This window comes from Piliocolobus tephrosceles, chromosome 6 (genome assembly GCF_002776525.5).
Source record: "Piliocolobus tephrosceles isolate RC106 chromosome 6, ASM277652v3, whole genome shotgun sequence".
Classification (NCBI taxonomy): Eukaryota; Metazoa; Chordata; class Mammalia; order Primates; family Cercopithecidae; genus Piliocolobus; species Piliocolobus tephrosceles.
In genome coordinates, this window is record NC_045439.1 from 12954763 (window position 1) to 12967556 (window position 12794).

The window sequence follows — 12794 nt, forward strand, 5'->3', positions numbered from 1 at the left end:
AGACATCTTTAAGTGGCTTGTTTTAGATGACATCAAATACCATATTAAATTTCTTTGTCTCTCTTTTTTAAGAGAGTGTATCAGGTCACCCCTTTAAGTATTCAAAAGTAGCACTGATGGAAGCCATTTGGGGAAATACATTGTCTCCGAAGAGGACTTTCTTTCTTTCTTTTTTTTTTTTTTCCTTAGACGGAATCTCACTCTTGTTGCCCAGGCTAGAGTGCAGTGGTACAATCTCGGCTCACTGCAACCTCCACCCGCTGGGTTCAAGCGATTCTCCTGCCTCAGCCTCCCGAGTAGCTGGGATTGCAGGCACCCACCACCACTCCCAGCTAATTTTTGTATTTTTAGTAGAGATGGGTTTCACCATCTTGGCCAGGCTGGTCTTGAACTCCTGACCTCGTGATCCACCTGCCTCAGCCTCCCAGAGTGCTGGGATTACAGGCGTGATCCACTGCGCCCGGCTCCAAGAGGACTTTCTTATTTCAAACACAGTAATTGAGAGAGGACCTACTTAATAAAAACTTTATTAGGACTCAAATATAAAATAAATTCCTCTTTTCTCAGGGAAAATTGCAGAAGCAGAAGAAACCTCTCCTTACACTTGGGCTTGTGTGGCAGAGTGTCAAGCATGAACAGAATGGTGTGCAGAGAGCACAAAACCCTCAAAAAGTCAACCCTTACATTTCTAAACATAATCGAGAAGACCACTGCCACGAGCAACAACAAAAAGCAAATAACCTCAAAATCTGCTTTATTTTATTTTATATTAAAGTACAGTAGGTATGGATTATATCTCACCTACATCCAAAAAGGATAACTTCTAATAAAACACATATATAATAGAATCATCAAAACACTAATAAAAATTTGTCATATAATAAATCAGAGGAGATAAACAATTTTTAACACAATTCTTTTCTTTTTACATAAAGGAATTTGGGCACCAAAGTAGACAGTGGCCTTTAAAACAATTTTACAAAAATAAACAAACAAAACACATCTATCACTAAGTTCCATTTACTTAAGTTGGCTTTTATTAATCGCTTGCAGCTAGGCAGCTGCTAACCCACTAAGCAGGTGATACTCAGGGAGATAAACTAGTTTGGCTCCACAACTTATTAAATAAATAAGTATTAATAATTAGACAAAGATTGGGGATCAATTCACTGCTCTTAGACAGTCAAATTGATTAATCAAATGTGATTAATCAAGAAAAAAGAACTTTCAGCCAAATGCTAAGGAACAAACTGCAAGCTGCTCTCAAACTGTAGCCAGGGAGTTTGTTCAAATTCAGCTTCTTTGGGGCCAAAGAAGACACTTCTGGAGAGTCAGCTTGGAAACCACATTTTCCAGTAAAGTACATGTTTAATTAATAAGCACATCAGGTGATTCTGATGCAAGCTGGCTTTGGACCACTGTTTGAGAAGTACTATTAGAGGGATGAGAAATAAGGAAGAAAATGCCCAGTAAGGTGTCCTGGGGCAGGAAGAATAATTGCACGCCCTGTGCCCTTTGTTAAAGAAAGAAAAGAAAAAATAAATTCTTGTCTCAGACGTATTCAAGAAATACACACACACACACACACACACACATATGTTCTTGTTTTGGGACAAGCGTTTCACCTTTGTTTAAATTCATCTCAAGCTTTTTAATAATATGCATTTAATAATATGTATTTCTCAACAATAAAAACTGCTATTAAGGAAGGCTGAGAGTCACTGTAAATGGAGGCCTTTAAAAGTGGGAGAAATGCCCACATGTCTCAGATGATATAGGTGAAGTCTATTTGCAGAATGGCCCAAATGGCTCAGCCACCTCTGGATGTCCCTGCTATTCCTACAAATCCATACTCTCCATCAAGAATGAACCGCCAGGAGGTCAAAAGCATTCCCCTGGCTCAAGCCTAGAAAATTGGCTGCAATACTTACATAAACAGACGGTGCCTTGCAATTTCCTAGCCTTCTAACAGACTGAATAAAATCATTGCAATTCTAATTTAATAAACATGCACAGGCACACATCATTTATTGAATCTTGTTAAAAAGGCATGATGTAAACAGATGTGCAGCTTGTCCCCATGAGGGTGTAAAAAGCCAAGATTATAAACAATAGAAGAGAGAAGATAATTAATCAAAATAAGAAAGTTTTACATTTAATACTGTGCTCAGGAAATACAATTAAAAGTTCTCAGTCCTATTCCCTATCCTCCCAGCATCACCAGAACAACCATTACCATGATCTCCTCCCTCCAGGAATAGTAACAATGCCTTAATATGTTCCTGCATTTTGTAGTTCTGAATGTATTATTATGTACAGCTCTTATATGACTCTCATCCAAAAGAGGAATTATATGGGAAAAGCCATTTTATAAAAGAGAGATCATCAAGTTATTTGCATGACAGCACCAACCTAATTATTCGGACTACAAGTCAAGTCACTTGACTTCATAGCTAATGTTCTATTCATTTTCTGTCTATTTTAGACAGAAATAGATTATTTCAACAACTTTTTTGGTCAGTACTTCCTGTATACTAGACATTGTTCTAGGTCCTGGGGATACAGTGCTAAAGACAGACAAGTCATCATTAAAAAGTCAGGAAACAACAGGTTCTGGAGAGGATGTGGAGAAATAGGAACACTTTTACACTGTTGGTGGGACTGTAAACTAGTTCAACAACTATGGAAGACAGTGTGGTGATTCCTCAAGGATCTAGAACTAGAAATACCATTTGACCCAGCTATCCCATTACTGGGTATATACCCAAAGGATTATAAATCATGCTGCTATAAAAACACATGCACACGTATGTTTACTGCGGCACTATTCACAATAGCAAAGACTTGGAACCAACCCAAATGTCCATCAATGACAGACTGGATTAAGAAAATGTGGTACATATACACCATGGAATACTACGCAGCCATAAAAAAGGATGAGTTCATGTCCTTTGTAGGGACATGGATGAAGCTGGAAACCATCATTCTGAGCAAACTATCTCAAGGACAGAAAACCAAACACCGCATGTTCTCACTCATAGGTGGGAATCGAACAATGAGAACACTTGGACACAGGAGGAGAACATCACACACCGGGGCCTGTCGTGGGGTGGGGGGAGAGGGGAGGGATAACATTAGGAGATATACCTAACGTAAATGACGAGTTAATGGGACTCCAACATGGCAGCATACCAACATGGCACATGTATACATATGTAACAAACCCACATGTTGTGCACATGTACCCTAGAACTTAAAGTATAAAAAAAAAGAAAAAAGAAAAAAAAATACAGACAAGTCTTTGTCCTTATGGATCCTAGATGCTAGAGCTGTGTTACCCGATATGGTGACCACTAGTCACATGTGGCTATTTAAACTTAATTAAAATTAAATAATATTAAAAATTCCATTCCTCAGTCTCAATAGACACATTTTAAGAGCTTAGTAGCCACATGAGGCTAGTGGCTACTCTACTGGGCAGCACAACATTTTTATTGTTTTTATGGAACATTCCATCATTACAGGAAGTTCTGTAGACAGTGCTATTCTATGAGAAAGGGCAAACAGGTACTTGTGGTAAAATGGAAGCAGTGCAAGGGAATAAACAGAAAGTGATGGAAAGTCCTGTTTTAGCTAGAGGGTAAAAAAGGGCATCTTGAAAGATGTACTTGAGCTTAAACCTAAAGAATGTAAGGAAGCAAATAATCATGAGACCATTTGGGAGAAGGACTTTGAAGACAGATTAAAGCATGGAGCAAAAGCAAAAGTGTGGTGCCTTTGTGAAACTGCAGAAAAGCCAAGCCTCCTGGAGCAGAGTGAAGACAAGGAGATGTAGTGATTGGAACAGGAAGGTAGGTAGGGGTCAGGTCATAGAGGGCCTATGAGCCAAGGAAGGGCACTGAATTTGATTTGTAAGAGTGATGGGAAGCTAGGTGGTTTTGCTGAGGGAAGTGGCATGATCTGATTTACATGTCTGGAGGACAGCTCTGGCTTTCTGATGGAAAGCAGAAGGTAGGAGGGCTAAAAAGGTAAGCAGGGAGACCAGTTCAGAAGCTACTGGACTGGCCTCAATGAGAGCTGGTGGTAAGAAATGGCCTGAATGGGGATATACTGAAATGAATTCCACTGGCCTTATACTTATCTAAAGGGTGAAAGTAAAGGAGCCATCTGGAAGGAAGAAACACACTATGGTGTAAGTTTTTCACTGTAACAGAACCATTTCCTGTATTCTGCCAGACTGCACTGCCTGGATTAAAAAGTGGTCTCACCTCTACACGGGCCTCCTACTTGTGTGAGCAGAGGTAATTGTGTTCCATGAGATAGGGTTTAAGCAAAAGATGTCCATGCCTTCAGAAGGACATTATCAGTTAAACATAAAAGGAAGACCAAGACAACGTGACCCAGGAGCCTATGCAGCATTAAAATATTTGCAGAATTATAGATTAATGAAAAGTCAGAGACAGAATGCTCATCAATACTGTGGAAGTGTTCTGTCAGATTCTATGAGTCCAAAAACTGCTACAATGATTATTGTTATTATACAACAAACTCTAGAAGAAAAAATTCCAAAGCCCCAGCAGATGGCCTCTTACCTTAAGCAATATTTAAGATGATGAAATTTCAGGACAACGTGTGAATTTTAACTAGGTATTGGAATGAGTTGCAATGGGATTTGATATGTCTGTGATTTGACTATGCATTTGGCCTGTTATACACCTGCATAACATCACATGATATTTAAAGGCAATTCTCATACATTATTGCACGGTCTTCACAACAGACATGGGATGTGGACAAAGGAAGTTATCCTTATCACCATTTTACAGCTAAGGAAACCAAAGTTCCATGAGGTTAGGAGATTTGCCAAGAGTTGAAGGATTATAACTCAGCTCTTCTGGATTTCTATGTCAAAACATTTCCCATGACTCAGCAATAAAACTCTCAAAGTATATAGGGAAACCTACCTTAGAAAAACAATCATTAGCTAATAAACAGACTGCATATATTAAAGATTATTTAAATATCATCAATATCTTGCATTTTTACTATTTTTTCTATTAGTGTTTGGAAGGTTGTAGAAACATAATATGCACCCTCTGTAGTAGTACGAATAGAACAAAAAATGGTAAGTCACACAATTGCCTTTAAGATAATGCCTTCAAGATTTAAATGAACCTTTATTTTCTCTGAAGGTAAGTGACTTTTTGAGAAAATTTAGGGTGGAAAGGGAACTAGATGAGACTGCATAGTTTGGGATACTAGGATACGTTAGAATAATCTTAAACTATTATATCTTAAGCTGATATGATTGTTCAGCTTTATTATCATCTTTACAATAACATAGCCTGCATCAATCAATGTTCACTTGGAATCAGCTCTTTCTCTTCTCTGCCAAAGCATCATCTCCCAAATCTCCATATTTCAATTCAGTCCACAAATCACAGATCCTTTATTGGAAAAAGAGAGGTTTCCATGGTGACATGCAAATGGCCTTCTCAATTCTTAGTAACTCTTTTAATATTTTTTTATAAACAAAGTATATTGAGCACATTTGGAATAAAGAGAAATATATTTTATTTATGGAAGGAATTAAAAAGAAAAGCTATGTCAAAGGAAATTTTCATAATAAATAAGTTGATGTCTGCTCTGCAGAACCTTAAAAGGACTCATTCTAAAATAAAAGCCCAGCATTTGGTTTATTGACAAGGATGGTAAGAAGGAAATCTCTGATATACATGCTGGCCTCTTAAGCTGAAGAGCTGCAATACCTCATTAGGTCCACTTCAAAGATCAGAACTTCATCTTCTAGGTCCTTAATGATAGAATCATTTTACACCTGAAAAGCAGTTCATGTTTTCCATCTGACATTAGGAACACCACACCAAAGAGATAAAAAGCCTTTTTGTCTTAAAGACTTTATCAAGTACTCAGGAAATACAACATCCTTCATCCTAGCACTCAGTCCTGAAATAAAAATATTCTGCAAGAAGTTACACGCTCTTGACTTGTTTTGGTCACAATTTCTAGACACTGAAACAACTCCAAAAAATAGAAAAAACATGGATACGACCCACAGACACACATTCTCACATCAGCCCATTTTAACATGATTAATCTGAAACTATATCCTTCTAGCTTTGGAGCTGTGTCTTTGTATACTCATGAAATCACAAGTACAAAGGAAACACCTGAATGGTGTAATCGAATTTGACTGTAAAGGTTGGTACTACAATTTATTTTCAAAGACTTAAAGATGACAAATATTGGCTATTATGGAACCACAGGAATGATTATGAGAAAGGAAAGTCAAAGCTAAGAGAGTAAAACCAGAGCGACAAAATAAACACATGAAACAGACCAACAATTGGGTTACAGGACAATATATGCCTCTTACACAAAATCATATTGACGTTACTTAAACTCGAATTAGTATGTCAGAAATAATCTTCGAGATCCAACATTTTTTTTCAAACTCCTTCTTTATAGGTGAAAAAAATGGGACCTTGGGGACATGAAGTGACTTGTTTACTCCTTCAAATAAATGTCAAGTTAATCCTCTAATAAACACTAAAATATACACAAATTTTGAAACTCAACTTACTATTTTATTCTCCTCCATTGCCGAGGTTTGTACATTTATGTAAGAATTCTAACATGACTACATGACATGTTTTGGGATCCGTGTTTCTAATTAAGTAGAAATTAATAATCAAGTGTAAAAAAATTGCCAGCTATCACAGTATTTGATCAATCTTAAATGTAACTTCAGAGGCCCGATATTTTCAACACCTCTCCCATAATTATTAACTTATTCCTAAGATGAGGGATTTAGTGAATTAGATTAATTATTAGAAAGCTACAGCCTCCTCATTAATCCCACCATCGTCTCCCAGCACTTTGGGAGGCTGAGACTAGAGGATCACTTGAGGCCAGGAACTCAAGATTAGCCTGGGAAACATAGCGAAACCCCATCTCTACAAAAAAATTGTTTTAATTAGCTGGGCATGGTGGTAGAGGCCTTCACACCCTACTTGGGAGCCTAAGGCAAAAGGATCGCTTAAGACAAGGAGTTTGAGCCTGCAGTGAGCTACGACTGTGCCACTGCACTCCAGCCCAGACAACAGAACAAGACCCTATATCAAAAAAAAAAAAAAAAAAAAAGGAGAGAGAGAGGGAGCAGAAGGGAAGAAAGGAAGGAGGAAGCCAGGTGCGGTGGCTCACGCCTATAATCCCAGCACTTTGGGAGGCGGAGGCAGGTGGATCACTTGAGGTCAGGAGTTCGAGAGCAGCCTGGCCAACATGGCAAAACCCTGTCTCTACTAAAAATACAAAACTTAGCCGGGCATGGTGGCTTGCATCTGTAGTCCCAGCTATTCGGGAGGCTGAGGCAGAAGAATCACTTGAACTCTGGAGGCAGAGGTTATAGTGAGCCGAAACTGCACCACTGCACTTCTGCAGTGACAGAGTGTTACGCCATCTCAAAAAACTAAAGAAAGAAGGGATGAAGGGAGGAAGGGAAGAATGGAGGGAGGGAGAAAGGGAGGGAAGGAGGAAGGAAAAGAAGGAAGGAAGGAAGGAAAAAGGGAAGGAAGGAAGGAAGGAAGGAAGGAAGGAAGGAAGGAAGGAAGGAAGGAAGGAAGGAAGGAAGGAAGGAAATAGCCTCATCTGTTATGCTTCAAAAAACCAAAAATTCTTATGCCTAAATTTAACAGTTAACATTATTTATTTTAAAGGTACGACTATGCAATTCTAAGACTATATCAATAAATGAGTACTTGTCAGTAAGGTTACACAGAACAAAAGAAGAAAATGATCAAATATTCTATTACTTGAATGGTATGATCAGTCTGCTAATTTTTTTGAATTGCTATATAATTTAGGCAGAAGTCAAACTCTTTGCTGAAAGACATGAAAAGTACAATTCCATAGCAACATTAAACTTGATTGTAAAAATAAGCAAATGTAGCTCAAAAGATATATATGGTTACCAATTGTTATTACAGAGCAACAACTTTAATAAGATCATAAGTACATAAAATTAAAATGTGAATAATGATCACGAGGAGTTGAATGTAATCAACGAAAGTATTTTTCTAAAACAAGAGTTGAGACAAGGAGAGAAGCAAACTGACACTTATTGCATACCAGGCATTGTGGTAGCATTTTACCAATGTTCCAAGTTAACCATCTTAATTATCCCGCAACTTCATGAGGAAGCTATTACTATTATTATTATTATTTTATAGGAAAGAAACAGAAAGTTAGGTAATTTGCCTAAGGTCATATACCTAGTAGGTGGAAGAGCTATGATTTGGATCCAGATGTTTGACTCCTAAACCCACAATCTTTTCAGATTTCCCACTGAAAAATAGATAAATCCGTAATCCATTTATTTAAAAAATACTTGAAAATGATTTTGATCATAAAAACCACAAAGCAACATTTTTTTATCTTTGTGCACATGTCTGGAAAGCCTGCCAGATTAAGTCTACAGAAGTGAAACAGGATTCAAATCAGTTTTATGTTTATAATCATACATTACACATGACTTGCAGGCTTCAGCTTTTTTCAGTGTTTTCATAAATTTTGAGTCACTTTATCGTCACGATACCTCTATAAGGGAAAGCTGATGGGTTTGTCATTCTGTAGATGAGGTTTCAACTATGTGAGCTGCCCAGATTAGAGGCAGAGCTGGGACCAGAATTTACACATCCTGACTATCTAATGCTCTTTCTATCAGATCCTACTGCCTTCAAAGCCAAAAGATAGGAATTTCTGCATCTGAGACAATACTTTCCCCATCTTTTTTCTAAAGTGGCAAAAGATACTGTAATTTATACAAAGGAAACCTAGACTGCCTTGACATGTTCTTTTTTTCTATTCTATGAGATCAAACTGTCTGAATAAAACAATTCTAAACCCTAACGCCTTTCATTTGTTTGACTTTTACCACAATATCCATGCTAAAGTGACTGAATTTAAATCATAGCTCATGTATATATCAAGTGATTCCATTATAATCTTGAAAACCTAGAGCCTATAACAACAAAAGCAATTTCCATTCATATCATACATACAAATAATCTAGTATTAGGTAAGACTGGACTTACATATAGCCATTGGTAGAAAAGATGTGCTAAGATATTCAATGATATCCTTGTGCAGAAATGGAGGAAAGGTAGCTAACGTTGATATCATCGTATAGGGCAAAGTACTCAGAATATCATCATTGAGAAAAGGTAGCAAACATGTAGTTGTATAAAATATCGACTGTCCAAGATCTACAAAACAAAATTGAGTAATCAGTCACTGAATATTTTGCAATTAACAAAATATGCTAACTTTACATTTTAAGCTTTAATGAAGTGATTTAAATAATAAGCAACTAGTGCTCCCTCCCTATTAAGTGTTATGAAACATAATATTTGACAGGGTACTATGTATACAGTAATTGGTCAATAAATGACTGATGAATGAATAAGTTAAGAAATAGAAATATCCATTACATGCATTTTTCCTCCACATTTTCTCAATCTTCAGTAATACTTGGTATTCGTATTACCACATTCTACACAAGATAACTGAGGCACAAGAAGTTAGATGATTTGCCCACTGAAAGTTTTAGAAAATTCAAGGGCAGGATCAGAAATAAAACCGGAGTATTTCTGCTCCATCAATCAAACCATCTGGAGTGTCGGGCAATTAAGTAATTTGCAACCTTCAGCAGAGCAACAATTTCAGCAAGCACCAAACAAGGGAAGCCATAAGCTGGTGCTACATGACCCTGTGCATTGAGTCATCAATGATCATGGGAGGAAGTGCCACCTAATAATAATCTTTCTAACAACATCTTTAAACAGAGATAGTAACAATACCTACCTCACTTCACTAGAAGGATTGTTAGGAGGTTTTAATGGGATAAATGTAAAGTCCTTAGCATAGCACATACTGTGTGCTCCACAAATATTAGCTGATATTATTAATATTAACAGTTACTATTATTATTACCTGCACAAGAATAAAAATAAAGGAGATGCAACAAAACCATAACTATTTAGTTTTAGAATGCATGTAGGCCAAATCCCATTACACTAAACGTAATTTGTATATTTGTATATTTCTGTACTTCCCAAAACATAGGCCATCAGTCCAGGATTGATGATGAAGACTTTGATCACTTTTGTATTCATTAGAACAGAAAAGTACTAGACTCTTCTTTGTTTTGCAGCAGATGTACCTTCTTAGTGTTATTTGGATTCCTAATGTTATTTCTGATTGTCATTAGAATTAATATGCCATCTCAACAGGCACATCAGGCAGTAACAGAGAGGATGTGGCCACAGTGCACACTAGAGGGCCAGGGTCAGTCAACCTTGAGCTCAAACGAATGAAAGGGAAAATCCACAGGTGTTTTACTAAGAATTAACCAAGGCTATGCATACAAGACACCTCAGCTGCTTTTGCTGAGCCATTTAGCCTAATTACAGAACATTAGCACTGAAAGGAGCCCAGCTGGAGTATTTTTCACATAAGGAAACTGAGGTCCGGTGAGAGGTGATTGCTCAGGATCACCTGAGAGCAGCTGAACTGCCTGGTGCTCTTCCTGTACTCCACCTGGACCCAGCAGGAGGACACAGCCTCCGGTCTGAGTGTAGCAGCTCTGAAAATCTGTGCAAAAGAAGCATCCACAAGGATCTTGCTAAAAATTCAGCTCCTCAGACCCCACCCCTCAGTGATTCTTAGTGACAAGTACCTGGGTGGGACCAGAATTCCATGTTACAAACCCCCTCGGTGATTCCGATGTTTTTCAGACCATCCTTCATGAAACAATGCCGTATTGTTTCTCTGAACCATTCATTAGATTGATCTACTGAGTTTTTTCCTACCTTCTAAGCTCTATCATGCAGAACAAGAACACAATAGCTAAATAACAGTATCACAAAGTCACAAAACAGCCGCAGGTATGAGAGCAAAAATACAAATTATCTCCCCTGAAATCGTCACAATTGACACATTAATTGCAATTATACAGATTGCAATTTACCAAATTTAATGCCTTTATCTTAATCAAGGGGCTTTGAAGATAATGGGCAGCTCCCCTAACACAGTGGACCAACCCAGGCCCAGGCAGGTCCCAGATGAGTTCAGGACCAGTAGTCACGAAGGAAACTCACTGACAAGCTCATCAGCATAGTAAACTCTGGCAGTCTTATGTTCAGAATCCTCTCATTTAAGTTCGGAGCTGGCAGAGGATCACAGCAGAAGTGGCCAGGCTTAAGATGGCTACAGAATTATACAATAAGCAACTTTACAAAGTTCTATACCTTTTACATTCATCATAACACAGAATTGTAAACATAAGAAAAACAAATCCAATAGTTATTATTTCATCATTTTTATCTCAGTAGATTTTTAAACTTTTAAAATTAGGAACACGTTGTACTAAATAAACCATCAAGAATTCTCTTAGGGGAGTTAGCCATAATCAAAAGACAAAATAACCCCCACTACCCACTTATTTTCCAAAATTCAAATTTTTCCTGTATAGTGAAACCTTGGTTGTCATACTTCCAGGGACCAAATTATCAGAGTTCTGAAGTTAAGACAACTAATGTTTTAAAATGCGTTATTTGCAGAAATCCCTTTTCTTATTGCATTGCTTTTCATTTGATGCTCCCATTTTTACGGGTTAGGAGAATTTGGTAAGCAAGCAAGATAATTAAACTGCCTAAGGACACAGAGTAGAAAGGGGGAAGAGTGAAAAAAAGAAGCAGGCTCTTAGGCTTCTATTCTAAGCACCACTAATATCATATATCGTACACATACTGCAGATAGCACATAGCACCACTAATACCATATGCTGAATACAGCATACAGTGCCACTACATACTATATCTACATTTTGATACAACATTGTATAATAACTCTTGATTGTACATTTGGAAGAGTTCTTAGAGATTACTTCTCATCTAACCTCCTGACTTTATTAAAGAGACAGGAAAAAATGGGTCCTAGAGAATTTGCTCCCTCAAAAATCACAGAATCAGTCAGTGGATTATAGCCTGCTCTTCATGCTCTACTTCTTAATTTTCTGGGCGTCAGTTTTAAAGTCTTATCTCCCCACTCATAATTTCAACAAGAGTCCCCATGATAACTCATCAGGAAAGAAGAGAAAATTTCTTGTTATATGTCTTCCTCCTTTCTCCAGCCTCATTCTCCCCCAATACTCCACTTGGATAACATCCGTCTGGCAATAAAGCAGTGTAAAATGATACTATGAGAAGCACCATAATTAAGTTTCAGTGTAGTGTTTCTAGCCACACAAAGCCCTTTCAGGTGACTGATTACAACAGTGACCATCTCTGAGCCCCTTGCTCGGCATCATATACATTCATAAGTATCCATGTACATTGACAAAGGTTTCAGCTAAGTGCTCACCGTGTTGGCCGTGCTGTAGTAAAGGAACTAGATCCAGGAGAGTCACCAAAGTCACGTAGAGGCCTTGGTAGTCCAAAGAAGGGTAGTCTGACAACTGAGCATCACGACTTTGCGGGCCGCGTTCTGAGGGAGCATCTCGCAGGACGCTGTAAAGGAGGGAGCGAGTAACAGTAGGGTTGATGGAACTGACCTGCGGTCTTAGAGATGGGGTGAGTGGGAATGGCACAGGAAAAAGACACATGGTCATGGGCACTGTCAAATTGGAGGCATCTTGGTTTTCCTTCTTCCCTGTGCGGGACAAAATGCTGTTGGGGGGACAAAGAAAAAAAAGAGACAACAAAGACACAAAGAACAGC

General features: G+C 38.0%; 1 protein-coding gene across 1 annotated transcript in view; it reads right to left on the reverse strand.

Moving 5' to 3' along the window:
* Window positions 1-12794, reverse strand: part of UNC79 (unc-79 homolog, NALCN channel complex subunit) — a 276415-nt gene that overhangs the window by 217835 nt on the left and 45786 nt on the right. The window contains exons 3-4 of the mRNA XM_023205526.2: window positions 12439-12743; window positions 9111-9281 (exon numbers count right to left, since the gene is read on the reverse strand). Of these exons, the coding sequence (XP_023061294.1) occupies window positions 9111-9281; window positions 12439-12743 (476 nt within the window). The remainder of the gene's footprint in view (window positions 1-9110; window positions 9282-12438; window positions 12744-12794) is intronic.